The 17,710-nt window shown below is 55.0% G+C and overlaps 1 protein-coding gene across 2 annotated transcripts in view; it reads left to right on the top strand.

Moving 5' to 3' along the window:
• Window positions 1-2,740: 2,740 nt before the first annotated feature.
• Window positions 2,741-17,710, top strand: part of KSR1 (kinase suppressor of ras 1) — a 59,060-nt gene continuing 44,090 nt past the window's right edge. The window contains exons 1-2 of one of the 2 annotated variants that reach the window (XM_077749872.1): window positions 2,741-2,849; window positions 15,743-15,890. In XM_077749872.1, the coding sequence (XP_077605998.1) occupies window positions 15,782-15,890 (109 nt within the window). In that variant the 5' untranslated portion in view covers window positions 2,741-2,849; window positions 15,743-15,781. Of the gene's footprint in view, window positions 2,850-15,742; window positions 15,891-17,710 lie in introns of those variants that run through there. The other variant, XM_077749871.1, reaches the window with a different exon arrangement.

Genomic DNA, 17,710 nt, shown 5'->3' with positions numbered 1-17,710 from the left:
CATTTTTAAAATGTGAAAAGCATAGAAATGAAAACAATAATACTACCCTTTCTGGATGTTGTACCCCATAATCGTACTCCTCTGGGGAAATGCTGTAAACATCTTGTGTTTCCTTCCAGTCAGCCTTCTTCGTTCATTGACTTTCCTTTTTTTTCTTTTTTCTTTTTCTAAAAAAAATTTTTTTTTGATGTTTGTTTATTTTATTTTATTTTTTTAAATTTTTTTTAATGCNGAACCCACAAACCGCGAGATCATGACCTAAGTGAAAGTCTGACGTTTAACCGACTAAGCCACCCAGGCGCCCCTGATGTTTGTTTATTTTTGAGAGAGAGACAGAGCGCAAGTTGGGGAGGAGCAGAGAGAGGGAGGGAGACACAGAATGTGAAGCAGGCTCTAGGCTCCGAGCTGTCAGCACAGAGCCCAAGGCAGGGCTCGAACTCATGAACTATGAGATCATGACCTGAGCCAAAGTCCGATGCTTAACTGCCTGAGCCACCCAGGCACCCCATCTTTCTTCTTTTTTTAATGTAGCTTATTCATGAATTTATGTTATTTCCTTCCTTCCTTCCTTCCTTCCTTCCTTCGAGAAAGAGTGCACACATGCATGTGAGCAAATGGGAGAGGCACAAGGAAAAAAGAGATCATGTCCTGAACCAAAATCAAGAGTGAGATGCTTAACTGACTAAACCACCCAAGCAGCCCAAAAAATTTTTTATTTTTAAGTAACCTCTTCATCCAACATGGGGCTTGAACCCACAACCCCAAGACCAAGAGGCACATGCTCTACCGACTGAGCCAGCCAGGTGCCCCTATGCTAGAATTCTTCAGTGAGTGTTCCCAGTAGCTTTACATAAAGGGTTTCATTCAATCCTCCCAATAACCTTATGAGATGACGTCTTAGTCCGTTTGGGTTGCAGTAACAAAAACAGCATGGAGTGGGTGACTTATAAACAGCAGAAATTTATCTTTCACAGTTCTGGAGGCTGGGAAGTCCAAGATCAAGGACCTGGCAGATTCAGTGTCTGGTGAGAAACCACTTCCTGGTTCATAGATGGCTGCCTCTGCTATGTCTTCACATGGTGGAAGGGCCCCCCCTCCCCCCCACACACCCTACCCTCGGGCTGCTCTCTGGGGTCTCTTGTAAGGGCCACTAATCCCATCATGAGGGCTCCATCCTTTTAACCTAAGTGTCACTTACCTGAGGTCACCTAGATGGTACCTGGTGTGACCAGGATTCCTATCCAGGGTATCTGGCTCCAAGGCAGGGGTCACAAAACACACACACACACACACACACACACACACACACACCTTAAATTCTCAGAGATAGGGTACCTGGGTGACTCAGTCATGGGTTCACTGACAGTGCTGAGCCTGCTTGGGATTTTCTCTCCCCACCCCCCCAACCCTTCCCCCGCTTGCACTCTCTCTCTCAAAAATAAAGAGAAACTTGGGGCGCCTGAGTGGCTCAGTCAGTTGAGCCTCCGACTTTAGCTCAGGTCATGATCTCACGGTTCGTGGGTTCGAGCCCCAAGTCGGGCTCTGTGCTGATAGCTTGGAGCCTGGAGCCTGCTTCGGATTCTGTGTCTCGCTGTCTCTCTGCCCCTCTCCCACTCATGCTGTGTTTCTCTCTGTCTCAATAATAAACATTTAAAAAAATAAAAACTTAGAAAAAAATTTTTTAATGTTTATTTCTGAGAGAGAGAGAGAGCGAGCGAGCGAGCGCAGGAGCAAGTAGGGGAGGGGCAGAGACAGAGGGAGACACAGAATTCGAATCAGGCTCCAGGCTCTGAACTGTCAGCATAGAGCCCGACGTGGGGCTCGAACTCACAAACTGTGAGATCATAACCTGGGCTGAAGTCAGACACTTATAACCGACTGAGCCCCTCAGGTGCCCCAAGAAAAACTTTTTAAAAAATTACATACATTCTCAGAGATAGAACCACGTATATATTCTGAAGTCTGCGAGGCCTGAGCATTCTTCCTTTCTCAAAATTCGAAGTGCCGTTTTCCAAATCTGACTATAAACGGTCCTTGCAGAAAAACTTAAAAATGAAAAAGTAGCTCCAAGAAGAAAACGAAATGCCTCCCCAGCTCTACCAGCCACTGACAGCCAGGCCCTTACCTTCTTTTACTTTTTTTTTTTTTTTTAAATGTATGTAAAGTTCATGGTTGTTGGTGTATCGCTCTAAGAGCTTTGACAGCTGAGCTGCAGTTTTAATGGTGGTCCTGTGTCCCACCTAGGGCTTCCGCTATGGTTCACAGGACTTTTCCTGTGCTTGTCCAAACCACCCAGCTCCAAATGTGTGAGAGCTCCGGGAAGGTTGGGGTGGGTAATTGGAATGCATGTGGGGGTGGGGGTTCCCCAGATGATTCACTGAAAGGAGGGAGGTGATCAAGCTCCCTGTTGACTCAGGTCAAACTCTTTGGAGGTAAGCAGCGTGGCAGGGAAAACCTCTCTGTCCGTGGCCTGATCCCCTGAGTGTCCTCGGTGCCTGGGTCCCCAGGCCCCTGCCCCGAGGCCTGCCGGAGCCTGTGTATGTCACGGCCAGCACCTGCTCCAGGAGGTATGTGCTGACTCCCTGGCTCCCGGGCGCAAACTATTTTTGGCTGCAGCGACTGTTTACTACAGTCATGAAAACAGAAACTCCTCTCCCTTCCTTGCCCTTCTTGGAGACGCCGCACCGGCGGCTGGGGCTGCCGGGGACCCTGGGCTTGGGCCCCTCACCATGCACTGCCTGTGGAGCTGCGTGCTGGGCGAGGTCGCCAGGGGCCCCGGGACCCCACCACCACCTGTGGTCCTGCGAGAAGCGCGAAGCCTGGACCAGCCCAGGCTGGAGGGTTGCAAGGTATGCGCTGGGGTCTGGGACCAGGTGGCCCTTCTGCAAGTCCCCAGGATGGGGACGTTTGTCTGGGCTCCAAGTCCTTGCCGTCTATAGAACGTGTCTGGAGAGATCTAGATTGTGATTTCTGCTTCACTGTGTTGTTCCCTGACTTGCCTGGGGGAAAGTGGCTGCGGGACCCGTCAGGATCTTACCGAGAGAGATCTCCCCCCGTCCTCCTAGCGAATGCACGGCTTTTGGCTCGTTCGTGCTTTTGGTTGGAACAGGATACAAGCTTGTTTTGAGCCTGCTCCTACTGCAGGGGGCTTACGAGACTGAAGTTGTACAGGCAGCCCCAGCCCCGCCCGTCAGTGCCTCTGGTCACCCAGGCCAGCAAGGCTGTGAGTTGCTAACCTTGGTGTTCTGCGGACCAGGGTCCCGTCGAGACTCCGGTGCTCGCTTGCTGTGTCCCAAGTGAGTGACTTCATCTCCCTGAGCCTCACTTTCCTCCAGGCGGCTGCGCCCAGGCCCCCTCACGAGCAGTAGCAGTACCGGTAGCTGTTACTTTTTTGACTAGACGGGGTGCAGCTGGCTGTGGAAAGGGGAAGTGCACAGAGCGGCTTGAGTAGGCATCAGCGTGCCTTGGGCCTGGGCAGATCTCAGGCCGCATCTTGGGACCTGGGTGTCGGGGTATAGCTGCTGGTGTGCTGCTAGTGCTTCTTATTCTTAAGTTTATTTACTTCCTGAGAGATCAAGCCGGGGAGGGGTAGAGAGAGGGAGAGACAGAGAATCCCAAGCAGGCTCCACGCTGTCAGTGCGGAGCCCGATGCGGGGCTCAAACTCCCAGACTTGGGATCGTGACCTGAGCTGACATCCAGAACTGGATGCTTCACCGACCGAGTCCCCCAGGCACTCCTGCCGCTGCTTCTCCGAAAGAAGAAGAGTGTGCACGGTCATCAGTGGGTGCGGCGAGGGGTGGGCAAGACACGGGGCTGAGGATTCCCGCACACTTGCTTTCTTTTATGCCATCAAGACGGAAGGGACTTGCCAGCCCTCTGGATTCCATAGGGCTCTGGGCCCATGAGGCAAGCGCATGGCTTGGCATTCCTCAGGCTGGCTTGGAGGTGATTCTCAGGGCAGACCTCAGGGTTGGCCTTACCCTTGGCTCACCTCTTAGAGCAGCTCAGAAAGTCCGCCAGGCATGGAACCTTTACATCAGGGTAAGGAAGGCCCATAATGAAAAGCAGTGAGCTCTCCCAGGGGCCCAGCGGAGCCTGGTGACGGACACTGGCAAGGGTGTTGGGGGACCTGGGCCCCGGGCTTGGCGCTGTGGTCCAGGGGGACCCACGCAGGCCCCCTCTCCTCTGGGGTCCTCCGTTTTCTCCTCCATAAAATGAGAGTTGGACTAGATTGTCTCCAAGGTGACCTCCGCCCTTTGACCTCGGCAGAGAAAGGATGCGTCCTCTTCTCTCTTCTTAACCTCATGAGTCTCCATGAGCCCTTTTCATGCCCTTAGACCTTGGTCGCACCAGCGATGGCCTCCTTGGCTTGAGTGCCGTCCCCTCCCCCACATTGGGCTCCAGGGGGTTCCCATACTTTGAGGCCCATTGTTGCTGTGGGGCAGGAGTCGTTTGCAGGGTTTCCTTCTCTGGAAAACTACAGAGAAGGTGCTGCCTACCTCCGGGATCTCCTGAAAGATCTTGGTCTCCTGGTTGAATGCCTGTGAGGTAGCTGGGAAACAACGCGGCCCCCGTTCTGTGGCGGAGCAGCCTGGTTCTCAGGTCTCCGGCCTGGGCTCCCTTCCTATGCCCCCCTGCGTTCCCCCACCCAGACAGACAGACAGACAGACAACCCCAAAGGACAGGCTGCAGAATGGAACACGGGCACGTGCCCTGCTGGAAGAGGGGTCTGTGTTTTGGCTGGTGGCCCCAAGGTGGGCCCCACTAGATTCCAAGCAAAGCTGCTGTGTCCTGAGGCGCTCGGGCCAGCCAGGGGCGCTCCGGTACCATGGGCCTCGCTTTGTGCTGGCTGAACTCCCCTCCTGCCCTGTAGATACAGAGGAGGCAGAAGCAGGAGACTGGCAGACTTGTCTGTGAATCCTCTTTTTGGTTTTGTTTTAATGTTTATTCATTTTTGAGAGAGAGAGAGAGAGAGAGAGACAGACAGTGTGAGCGGGGGCGGGGCAGAGAGAGAGGAAGACACAGCATCCGAAGCAGGCTCTAGGCTCTTAGCTGTCAGCCCAGAGCCCGACGCGGGACTCGAACCCACAGACCGTGAGGTCATGACCTGAGCCGAAGTCGGCGTTGAGCCAACTGAGCCCCCCAGGCGCCACTTTGTGAATCCTCTTTTTAATGGTGTGTTTGGACAGGGAAAATGGAAGGGGCACCAGCAAGCAGTCAAGATGGCCACGCACGGCCACACCCAGGCGCCCCGGTTGGTTTCCGTCAGCGCCTTTGCCCTTGGGAGAGCTGGGGTTTCCCGTGAAGAGATACATGTCACACCAGACCCCGCTCCGCAGTGCCCGCACCCCTTCCCGTCTCAGGCGCCCCTGTGGGGAGGGCACGTCCCCACGCCCCCCTCACTCGGCAGCCTCTCTTCACCCAGCCGTGGGCCCGGCTCGCATCCCCACGCACGGCCTGTCCTCCTGTCACCCACCTGCTCCCAGCCAGGCCAGCAGCTCTGGGGACGCTCTGTCCCCCCCTCCCCACCTGCCCTACTTGCGCAGGGGAGGGACTTTCCCGTTTGCCGGTTCCCCAGAAGTCAAGCCTGTCACCTGAGGGTTCGCGTAGCTCTTTGCTGGCAAACCCTCCCCCTGTCCCGCTCTGACCCCAGCCTTACCTTTGAACGTTCTCCCTCCTGTCTGATTGAGAGGATTCCGCCTCTGACCTTGCGTTTCACCGTGGCGCCTGGTGGACAATAGGGTGTTTCTTCTTTTTTTCCGCAATCACCCAGCATCCTGGGGGTAGAGGCCGCCCTCTGTAGGAGCCTGCCCCCTGTCTCCATTCTGGAAGTAGCGTGTGTTGAAGGGTGAGCCTGCATACCCGAAGCGTGCGTGCGTGCGTGCGTGTGTGTGTGTGTGTGTGTTTGTCTACTGCTGGACGTGTCTGGCTGTTTTCAGACAGCAACCAGGAGAAGCAGCTGGGGAAGTGTGTGTTAACGACACCGAGAAAGGTGACAAAATGCAGGTGGTGCAGATAGCAGGTGTGGCCTTCCTTGAAGCCTCCCCTCCCCTCTGTGTCCCTTTCTGCAGACCGTATGTTGGCAGGGTTGGGGTGTGGGGTGCCGGCCGGGGAGAAGACCTGTCACCACTTAAGGAAGGAGGCTTAAGGAGATGGAGCCCAACACAGTTGATGTGTGTTTGTTGAGTGGCTGAATGACCCACCGGACCAGGGGTTGACAAACTATGCCTCGCGGACCAAGTCCAGCCCACCGCTGGCTTTTGTACGACCTCGTAAATGAAGAATGGTTTTCGCGGTTTCCCCTGATAGAAAAAAAAAAAAGAGAGGACTGTTTGGTGACTTGACAGTTACACGGAATTCAGATCTCGGTGTCCGTATTGGGGTGCGGCCACACCCATTTGTTTACAGACTGCCGATGGCTGTCTTCGGGGCCTAATGGCCCAGCTGAGTCCTTCTGACGTGGCCAGTGGGGCCCGTGAAGCCGAAGACAGGTGATTCACTCTGGTCAGAAGAAGCTTGCCGGTCCCTGCACTGGGTGCCTCGGGGTTTGTAGGAGGAGGGATGGGGCCTGGGCGGCGCAAGACTGGAGGGTCGGGCCAGCGCCTGGGTGATGTGATGGTGGTGGCCGTGCTGACGGCAGATGCTACCCGAATCTGGAGCTCGGGTCCTGGGCGGAATTGGAAAGCGCCGGTTTCCTCCAGAGGGTACCAGGGTGATGTAGGGCTTTGAAAGGGCACGTGGGGAGGGGACCCTGGGGGGCCTCCTGTGTACTTTTATCCCCGAAGCCAGAGCTGCCCCCAGCAGGCACAGGGGGGTAGGGCAGGGCGTGGGGCTGGGCAAACCAGATGCAACCTGTGATGCCAAGTAAACCCTGCCCTGGGCCAGGGAGCTCACTTTCTAAGAGCAAATAGGTGGGAACTGGTCGAGACGGCCTTGCCTCAGCCTTACTGATCCGGCTGTGTGGTCTTGGGCAAGTCACCTCCCCACTCCGAGCCTTATCTCCCGTCTCAAGATGTTAGGAGGATTTCGATGCTGACCCCTGTAATTCCTCTGGCACCCAGGAGGTGCATAATGAATGCTCCTCACTTGCTTTGGTCCTTGACCTCATCCTCGGTTCCTCTCTTTGACCTGTATTCCTCCACTTCCACACCTCACCCCGTCACCACACCATCGTTCTGAGGTCAGACATACCAATGCGTCGGCGAGAGACAGCCACTCCCCAAGGATTCCGCCCTCGTTCCCCACTCCGGGGGAGCCAGGGAGGTGGGCGCAGACCTCTTCTGGGACATCATCTGTGAGCTCGGGCTAGGCTGGGATTGAGTCGAAGGAGTGTGCGACTCCTGAGAAGACAGGCAGGGGTCAGCCCCAGGGCGCAGCTCTGCCCTACTTGCCCCTGCCTTCTGAACTGGGCCTTCTCAGACACTTTCTTCCCTGGGCCACATAAGGCCCTGTAGCCTGTCCTCCACGGCCCCCGCCCTGAGAAATTCTGATCTGCTTGGTCGAGGTGGGACGTGGGCGTCAGGATCCCCTTTAAAAGCCCCCCGGGTCATTCTAGGGTGCAGCCAAGGTTGAGAGCCACTGATCTAACCCAGCCAAACCCACCCATCTTATAAATGATGAACCCAAACCCCAAGAGGAGGAGTGGGGACTGGCCTGGGGTTAGTGGATTCCACTGACCGACTCTGGCCCTTTCTTCACTGTGCTGTCCAGCCTTCCAGAAAGCGTCTAACTTCTCCCAGGAGCGCTTATTTCTCATTTCCCAGCCCCGGGATAGGAGGAGGCTGGGCCCAGATCTGGTCCATTGACAAAGCCAGTGCCCTCCTCCCCCGGATTTCTTTGTGGCAAAACCCCAGAAGGCTGCCCGACGCAGGCCCTCGCTGCCTCAGCCCCACCTGTGCCTCCTGGAATTTCCAACTCTTCGTTGCCCAAGTCTCACTGTCCCTGTCCCTGGGCCCCAGCCGCGGGCAGAAAGCAGAGAGGAATGTGTGGCAGGCCGTGCCTTCCCAGCTGGAGGCACGTGGGCTCCCAGCCTGGGCTGCCGCAGAAACTTCCTTGCCCTTCTCCCTCCCTTTCGCCGGCGGCCCCGCTGGCCGCAGAGGGGTGTGCAGGGCTCTGGGGGTCTACCTCTGGCCTCTCTGGTGTGCCCAGTCCCAGGGAGGGGTCTGTGGTGGAGGATCCCAGCCCTTCCGTGCCCACACCCAGACATCTGGGTTCCGCAGATGGACCTGGAGAGCTCGCGGCAGCGAGCACGCAGCCACTGACTTCACTGGCCCTTCCTGTGCCCTCGGACCAGAAGGTTAAATAGAAATACGAAGCCTGGGCTTGCTTCTTGGGCTGCCTTTAACCCAGGCCTTCGCTGGAATTCTGCCCTGCGCCGCCCCCCGCCCCCCAGCTTCTTGTACGTGGCCCCCCAACAGGCGTTCACGCCCCTGGCATTTCCAGTCCTGACTGACCGGGCCGAGTGTAGACGGCTTTTGGTGTCGGCCAGCACAGGCTTCTAAGTATAGACCCCAGGCGGCCCGTGGCTGCGGGTCAGTCCCAGGTACCATCTGATACTCAGCCTGGCCTCTGACACTAGCTGCTACCGGCCGCCCAGGGGAGGGGACAGCTGCATGTGGCCCGGGCCAGGCATGCCTACCGCGCCAGAGAACCGAACCAGCCCGTGTAATTACCACGGACTGTGAGTGGCCTCAGCCCTCAGCCAACCCTGCCCTCCCATTATTCCCCAGAAGAAGAGCTTCACGTCACCTACTGCAGAACGTAAAATGCGACCTGAGGGAACAGGCAGAGGCAGGAAGCCAGGGTTTTCCGGAGCCGTCGCTCTGCCCTGCGTTCTCACTGCCGCACTTCTGTGCTCGCGCGCTGACCGGAGGCTGGCCGGAGCCAAGGCTTGACGTCCCGGCAGTGCCTGGGCGACCATGGCTGCCCTTCCTGGTTTCTAGTTCATGTCCCCCCACATTTTTTTTAAGTTTATTTATTTGTGTAATCCCTTCACCCAACATGGGACTCGAACTCACGACCCCAAGATCAAGAGTCGCCTTCTCTTGCTACTGAGCCAGCCAGGCGCCCCTCCAGTTCCATATTTTCTTCTTTAGACAGAAGCTGGGGCCAGGTGGGCAAGAGTTCTCCCCACAGCAGTACAGACTCTCAGCCCTCACCCCTGCTCCAGGGTATGGGCTCTCGCCTCTAGGCAGGTGGGAAGCCCTCCTGGGACCCTGGGGCCTCTGAGACCTGAGCAGCTTTGCCTGCCGGGTCGTTGGCGGGGGCAGGAGTGCACCTGCCGCAGTGGGCGAACCTGATTCCCTAATTCGCTTTCAGTGTAGAGATTGTCCAGGGAAGGGGTACGCGGTCTGGCATAACTTCCTAACTCAGACTTGGCTGCGCCTGGCACTGTGGGTGGGCACATCCGCAGGGGAGGGCTGGGGGTGCGAGTTGCTTGGGGCCACTCCGGTGGCCTGCACTTGCGCTCACCCGGCCTGACTGTTGTCTAGTTGGAGTCCCAGTTGCGAGCCGGGGGGATGCATTCTCTTTGTATACTGGTTCCGAAAGTCTGGGGCACTTCGTTTTCGCGGTGAGGGTCCCAGAGCCGGGACAGACACCTCGCTGAGAAGGCCTGGCCACAGAGCTACGTTGCCAAGGGCATTGGCTGCTGCGCCGCCCACCCTCCCCCCTGCCATGTGCCTACAGAAATAAAGTTTTAGAAGTTGCTGATCAGAACTTCAGGGGGCACCTGGGTGGCTCTGTCGGTTGAGCTTCCGGCTTCAGCCCAGGTCATGATTTTACGGTTTGTGAGTTCGAGCCTCCTGTCGGGCTCTGTGCTGACAGCTCAGAGCCTAGAGCTTCCTTAGAATTCTGTGTCTCCCTCTCACTCTACCCCTCCGTGCTCATGCTTTGTCTCTCTCAATAATAAATAAAAACATTAAAAAAAATAAAAAATACAAAAGAACTTCAGAAGACATCAGGTTCTTGGCATAAGGTCTCCTTGGTCTGCACAGTTTTGCATTCGTTGCCACCATGTAAAAATAAGTTTAAAATAGAACTCCAGGGGCACCTGAGTGGCTCAGTCAGTTGAGCATCTGACTTCCGCTTAGGTTATGATCTCCTGGTCTGTGGGTTCGAGCCCCGCGTCGGGCTCTGTGCTGACAGCTCAGAGCCTGGAGGCTGCCTCGGAGTCTGGGTCTCCCTCTCTCTCTGCCCCTCCCCTGCTCGTGCTCTGTCTGTCTCTGTCTCTCTCTTTCTCTCTCAAAATAATAGACAGTGGGTTTCCAATTAACCTGGACCCTGCCGCTGTCGGATTTCTTATTGTCCAGTAAAGAAGAGAAGTGTTTCTCCTACTTCTGTCTCTGTTAAAAGATAGATCAAGAGGGCCGCATCCCCACTGGTCTCATTTCTTCCCGAGCCCTGGTCCTGAGGCCTGCGAATTTGAGACCCTTACTCTACCAGGTGACTTGCTGACTGGTGGCTAGCGTCACTAACTGCAGCTTTTAGGTAGGGGGGCGTGGTCCCCCTCTCCAGCTCAGTGATCCAGCCCTGCAAGGAGGAGGGGTTAGGCGATGAAGTTTTGGGTTGAGGGTGGGGTGGTCAGGAGCCAACGGCCAAGAAAGAATGCTTAAAGACATCTTTGGTGCAAAAAGATGATTTTATTAAAGCACGGGGACAGGACCCGTGGGCAGGGGGAGCTGCGCTGGGGTCCTGAGGGGTAACTCGTTATATACCCTCAGGGTGGGAGGGATCAGGGATAGAGTAAGTCTCTAAGGAATTTTGGAAGCAAGGTTTCTGGGACCTTGAGGGGCCAGCTGTTACTAGGGAAACACTATTTATCACCGTTTAATAAAACCCCAGTCATGAGACCCTTCAGATGCATATGGGGGTCGGCTGGGAGCATGCCTGCCAGCATAGATCTTGGGGCAGTTGAGATAAAGGAAGTAGACTTACAGGATCCTCGAGGTTGGGACCATGTTAAGCTAAGGTTCTCTTTTGCCCCCAGCGAAGTGTTATCATCGAGGCAGCTGAGCTTCTAGACGGAGGTCACTCTGCTGCCTTCAAGGACTTGTCAGTGAGCTGTAGGCAGTCAGGGAATTTAGTTTTCATTTGCCTTAGTTTCCCACATCACCATGGCAAGCACTTAACTCCTTTCCTTTGTTCTTGGGTAGCCAGCAGTATCCAAGGAACATTCCACCTGGTGTGCGTGTGTGTGGGTGCACGGGCGTGCGTGCGCGCGCGTGCCAGCCTGTATTCTGCCCTCAGCTTGCCCCACGCTCCCTCATCATTAAGGGGAATGGAAGGAGCACTCAGAAATGGTGACGCCAATGGTATACTGGCATTCTCATTTCACGGAAGGATGTGCACAGTTCACACCCCTGGAAAGCCATGCTTGACCTGGTGATGAAGTTTTGGGGTGCTTGGGGGTTTGTGGGGTGCAGAGTCAGTGGCCAAGAAAGAATTTTTGAAGACCTCTTTGGTGCAAAAAGGTGATTTTATCAAAGCTCAGGGACAGGACCCGAGGGGAGGAAGATCTGAGGCCGGGGTGGTGAAGAGTGACCCCTTTTACTGTGAAGTTGGGGGAGGTAGCAAAAGGGAGATTTCCGGAGGGACCTTCCTATGCCAGAGAGGACTCCTAAGATACGGGACGCCTCGCTATTGTCCGGCTAAGGTTGTTTCCCTTCTAGTAAGGCATTAACAGGACGGTAGGAGGCTCCTGGAGAAACGGTGGAGCTGTATTTGCCTCAAGCGTTTGTCAGTGGGCTGCAGGTTATGGGCAGATTTAATTTTCCCTGACATTTCCTTCTTGCCTTTGTTCCCCACTTCACTGCCATGGAGGGGTGATGTTGGGGCTCTGGGAAACTGAGCCTACAGACTTCTGGAGATGAGGCTATTGATAAGATTGCCTTTTTCTTGTAATTTACTAAGATATTTGCAAACTGATGGAGACTCATTCCTGCGTGACTGTGATCTCTATCAGTTAGCCATTTGTTGCCTTTCCTTCCCTTTGCCTTTGGGCAGCCAGGAGTGCCTGGGGACTATCACATATGTCCCACCTTGGGGGGGCAGGGTGTGTGTGTGTGTGTGTGTGTGTGTGTGTGCGTGTGTGTGCGCTAGCTTGTGCTTTGCCCTCAGCCTGTCTCATGCTCCCTCATCACTGGGAGAGGGAGGGGCAGCTCCAATTTACGTTCTTAATTAAAAAAAAATTTTTTTATGTTTATTTTTTGAGTGAGAGAAAGACCGAGTGAGATCGGGGGAGGGGCAGAGAGAGAGAGGGAGACACAGAATGCAAAGCAGGCTCCAGGCTCCCAGCTGTCAGCACAGAGCCCAACACGGGACTCGAACTCACCAACCCCAACCTCAAGATCATGACCTGAGCCGAAGTCGGACACTCAACTGACTGAGCTGCCCTGGGGCAGCTCCAATTTAAGTGCGACCTTGGACACACTCATCTGTCCCAGGGCCCCAACCCTCACTTTTTCTTTTTTGTTAAGGGAATGGATTTGAACATATTCTTTATCTTTTTCTAGGGGGTTGCTTCACTTGATAAAGAACAGAGAATTTCCGGGGCGCCTGGGTGGCTTAGTCGGTTAAGCGTCCGACTTTCGCTTAGGTCATGATCTCGCGGTTCGTGGGTTCGAGCCCCGCGTCGGGCTCTGTGCTGACTGCCAGCTCAGAGCCTGGAGCCTGTTTCAGTCTGTGACGCCCTCTCTCTCTGACCCTCCCCTGCTCACGCTGTCTCTCTCTCTCTCTCTCCTAGATATAAATAAAACTTTAAAAAATTTAAAAAAAAAAAGAACAGAGAATTTCCATTTCACCGTGTGGTTGGTTGGTTTTTTTCCGAAACCAGGTAGAAATTAATTCCTTTAATTTACTTCGAAAAAAATTATTACCACTCCTCCCCCCACCCTCGCTGCCAAGGTAGTCGCTGCCTCCCAAGGCCATGCCAGGTCTAGGAGTGAAAGCAGGGAAGAACCATCTAGGGCTCCTTCTAGTCGGCCAGTCCTCGGTCCCTGAGGCTCAGTACAGGTACACTTGACAGCATGCGCGTGCTGATTTGTTCAGACTCCAGATCCTGTACAGAGCGCTGGTGGTGCCGTACTGGTAGATGGTCGGTAGTAATACGTGTGCTTACCATGTCTGAGAGCTGGGAACTTGGTGCGGGTGGAGAGGAGAGGCGTAGAAAGCCAGGCAGAAAGGGATGAAGAAAATCGTCATTCGCAGTACAGTTAGACTTGGGATTGGGTTTCTAGGCCTGTTTAGGAATCCCACTTGTGGAGACCTGCTGAGTCATCATGGCCTTGGGAAGAGGCACGTTTGGTGAGAGCCAAGGACACTCCAGGGAAAGGCCTTGCGGCGTTTTGCGCAGTCGTGTAAATGTCAGCGTCACTTCCCTTCGTTCGGGACCGTATTGCCAAATTGCTTTTCGGGGTGAAATGAGGGGAAAAGGTGTCCGAACTGCATTTTGTTGAGTGTCCCTGAGGCCAGAAGAGGGAGACACATTGATCGGACCATAGCTGCTCCCCGCCTCCCCAGGGGCCTTTATCTCCCCAGCCTCCTGTCTGTGCTGTTCTTATCGGCAGTTTCCTGTGAGGCTCTAGTTTTGTCATCTGGAAGGATTCCTGACCACCAAGGGTTTGCCCAGCCAATGATGAGCCTTTTGGTGCTTTTTGGTGTGTGTCTGTTTTTCTAAATTTTGATGTGAATCATTCTAAACAGCTGTCAATCAGAGTCTTGTCCACAGCCGTGGAGATTGAAGGATATACAGACAAGACACAAAGGTGGGGGAGGGGATATGGCCAGACCCCAGGCATCAGCTGTGGGCGACCCCCCCCCCCCCCCCGGCATTACAAAGCTCCCAAACCATCGCTTTAATGACTCACAGCCCGTATCTTTATCTGGTTCAGTTTCGATATCTGAGTCTAAGATTTACAGCGGCATGAATTGACAATAGCCTTACTCTTTCGTTGTTGTTGTTTTTTAAGTTTATTTATTTTGAGAGAGAGAGAGAGAGAGAGAGAGAGAGAATCCCAAGCAGGCTCCACACTGTCAGTACAAAGCCTGACCCGGGGCTCAATCTCACAGTTCGCAAGCCATGAGACCTGAGCCGAAATCAAAAGTTGGATGCTTAACCCACTGAGCCACCCAGGTGCCCCAGTAATCATTACTCCTTAAAGAAATTTTTTTTAATGTCTCTTTTTGAGAGACAGAGACAGAGCATGAGGGGGGAGGGACAGAGAGAGAGGGAGACACAGAATCTGAAGCAGCCTCCAGGCTCTGAGCTGTCAGCACAGAACCCGATGTGGGGCTCGAACCCACGAACTGTGAGATCATGACCTGAGCCGAAGTTGGACACTTAATCGACCGAGCCACCCAGGCGCCCCAACCATTATTCTTTTAAAAGAAAATTATACAACTTGCCAAGATCAATGATAATCATCTTAGATTCTCAAGAACTGCAGGTGTTCTATGAATCATTTGATGTGGGGTGTCTGGCCTTCTCTGATGTAGAAAATCTGGAAAATATAGAAAGGGGCCGAAGAAGAAGAAGAAGAAGAAAACACAACCACTGACCTCCCCTCCCCTCACCCCGTCCGGTAGCTCTTTGAGTTTTCTCTGTGCTAGGCCATTGCAATGACTTGTTTTTGTGTGAGTCACCTGCGAGCCACTTGAGGCCAGAGGTCTGTCCCAGCCTTCGGTGTGTCTGCTCCCGGCTTGGTATCACACATGGCTCAAAGCAATCACTGCTGGAGGGGTTTCCTTCCTCCCCGATGAAAGGGCACAAACTTTGAAGTCGGGCCTTGATTCAAATAGTCACTCTCTGTATTGGTTTTCTGTGGCCGCACAGCGATTAATCACAAGCAACCCCCGTTGATTAGCTCACCGTTGTGTAGGACGGAGACTGTATGGCCACGTTTGGTGGGCTCAGCTAGCTTCCCTGCAGGGGGTCACCGGGCCGGAAAAAGTGCACGTGTCCGCAAGGCTGGCCTCTTACCTAGAAGCTTTAGTAAGAAGCCACGTGCACGTGCATTCAGCTTGCTGGCAGAAGCCACTTCCTTCCGGCTGTAGGTCTGAGGCTCCCTTTTCCTTGCTGGTCAGCCCGGGGCTACTCTCTGTCCCAGAGGCCTCCTGCGTCCCTTCTCTCCTGGCCGTCCATCATCCAAGTCATGGAGCCCTTTTCACACCTGAGCCCGCCCCTTCCTTCTCCGTCACCTTGAACCCTGGAAAGTTTTTGACTGAGAAATGAGGCGAGGGCAGTAAGCGCCTACACTGTGCCTGGCGAGGGTTAAATTCTTTTCCATCCTTCTCTTGGTAAGCTGATTTCATTTGAAACCTGTCTTTTCTGATTCAGATACAGCAAAATTGTAAAGGGCCTTCGTCGTTATCTGAAGTTCTTATCATTCTACGAAGTTGTCATGATTCATCATTTTTCTGTGCAGGGGAATCCGAAGAAACGGGCGGGCACCATGCCCTGGTCGTAGCTTTTCTGGGGGGGTTTTCCTTCCTCCCCCGACCCTGGCCCTGAAGCTTTGGCACGTCTACCTCAGCTGCTGTCTCTGGGAGCCCTGGGGGTGGGGGTGAGAGCGGGCCGCCTGTGTCCTCTGACCAGCGGAGGCTTCTGGGAGGCTGACCCGCCAGCACCTGTCCCCTGCCACTCAGCAGGGGAGCCCAGCCCTGGCCACGGGGAGGGTGAGGAGGGCGCCAGGGCCGGCCTGACTGCTCACCGGCTCTCTGCCCGTCTTTTCTGTGCTTCCTCAGGAGATCCTCAGCGAGCTCACGCTGGATGCCCTGCTGGACATGAACGAGGTCAAGGTGAAGGAGACGCTGCGGCGCTGCGGCGCCAACGCCGAGGAGTGTGGCCGCCTGCAGTACGCCCTCGCCTGCCTGCGGAAAGTGACCGGTCTGGGTAGGTAGGACTGGCCTTGCCAGCTGCGGCCGGCCCCGTCGGCTCCCTGTTCCTCCGCCTGGGCTGGAGCGCCGGCCTTCCCTCCCTGGGCCTGTCCTGGCTCCCCGGGGCCACTGCCTTTGCGGAGGCCGGGGATGGGGGTGGGGCAAGCGTGGCCCAGAGTTTTCAGGCAGCTTGGAAAGGCCAGAGAGCGTGCTATTGGCCTGACTGAGATAGAGGGTGTGCGTCCCTACGGGTCAGGCTAGTATGAACCCAGGGAGGCCTTTGCACATCGTTAGGGACCCCACTCTGGTCCCCTGGGTGGGCCCCGTGCGCTTTCTCCTCTTTTGTGCATGTCTGTTGGGCTCTGAGCCCTCCAGTGGCCCCCTGGGCTCCAGCCCCCTCGGCGCCCTCACCCCCAGCCTGCCCCCCACCCTGTCCTGTCCCCATTGGCTGCCGGGCTCTCTGCCCCGAAGGCACAAGCATGCTGAGAGAACTCGCATGGCGTTTCATCTGGGAGTGTGTACAAAGTGTGTAATCCCAGTGTTACAAGGAGTTCCTTGAGAATTATTTGCAGGCTTTCTAATCTTGCCTTGGAAACAGCCTCAAATGCTGTGACTTAACATTCCCACTATGTCGCCGACACGAACGAGGCTTCAAAGGGAGCCTAATGAATGGACTTAGCCCCGTTTTTAATTATCTGAGCCACCTGTCGTATTTCTGGCTGCCTGAGGCTCAAGGAAGGTACCGAGGTTCATAGTCAGTTTGATCCCCTCCCCCCCCCCCAGGGGGACTGGGCTTGATTTCGTCTTGGCCCCTTATCCCAAGTCCTCCTCTGCCACAGAGCCTAGCTGGGGAGCCCCACTCAGTTCAGAAGACCTTCACGCCCGGGCCTCACAGCAGGTGCCAAAGAATAACCATGAAAGAGAGACGTAGTCTGTCTTCACGTCCCACAGTTCACAGAGGGCACTGAGCCCAGAGAGGGCAAGGGCTGAGCCAAGGACACGCAGCAGTCGGCGTGCAGCGCTGTTTCCACATTGTGGAAATTTACAACTTGCCTCCCAAGCTGGGACCGTGGGGGGACTCGTCCACCTTCCGTCCTTGTGCCTGAATTGTAAAGAATTATGGAGGCGCCCCTGTCCGGAGGGGTTGTGACCCATTTATATTAGGAAGGTTCCTGCCTGCCCGTCCTGGGTGCCAAGATAGGGAGACCACTAACTCATTAAGCATGAATTTATTAAGCCAGGCACTTGGCACGTACTTGGCACTGCACCCTTCTCCGTGGTGCCGGTACGTGTCTATCGTAGCTAGACCGTCGGAAGCATTGACTGAATTGTCCACGGTCCCACAGCTGGCACGCACCTGGGCTGGGCTTTGAACTCAGGTTTCTAGTTCAGAGGGTGCTTTTTCAACCATGTCCCCGAGGAGGCCTTTGGGGAGGAGAGGGTCCCTTCCGTGTCCTTCTCATCTGGTCTCAGCGTGCGGTACCCCGACGTCCCCAAGAGGGTCCTGGCCACACCCCGCCCAGTGGGTCTGCCCCCAGTGGTGTCCGTACCTGAAGGGCACCTGTGGTCAGAGTCTTGGTGACACCTAGAACATCATGATGGTGCCCAGCTGACTGAGCCCAGCACTCTTACAATCCGGGGGACCTTAGTCTGTTTCTTAATGAACCCCACTGGGCCTCAGTTTCCTCATCTGTACAGTGGAGGTAATAACATTCGCTCATGGTGTCGTGATGAGGAACTGAGTTAAGGTCAAGCACTTAGACCAGAGCCTGGGATATACTAGTGTCCTTTTCGGTATTAGGCCAGAGGAGTCCGAGAAAACATTGAAGCCACTTG

Source organism: Crocuta crocuta, unplaced genomic scaffold, assembly GCF_008692635.1.
Source record: "Crocuta crocuta isolate KB4526 unplaced genomic scaffold, BGI_CrCroc_1.0 scaffold149, whole genome shotgun sequence".
Taxonomy (NCBI): domain Eukaryota; kingdom Metazoa; phylum Chordata; class Mammalia; order Carnivora; family Hyaenidae; genus Crocuta; species Crocuta crocuta.
This window is presented reverse-complemented; position numbering and strand designations above follow the sequence as displayed.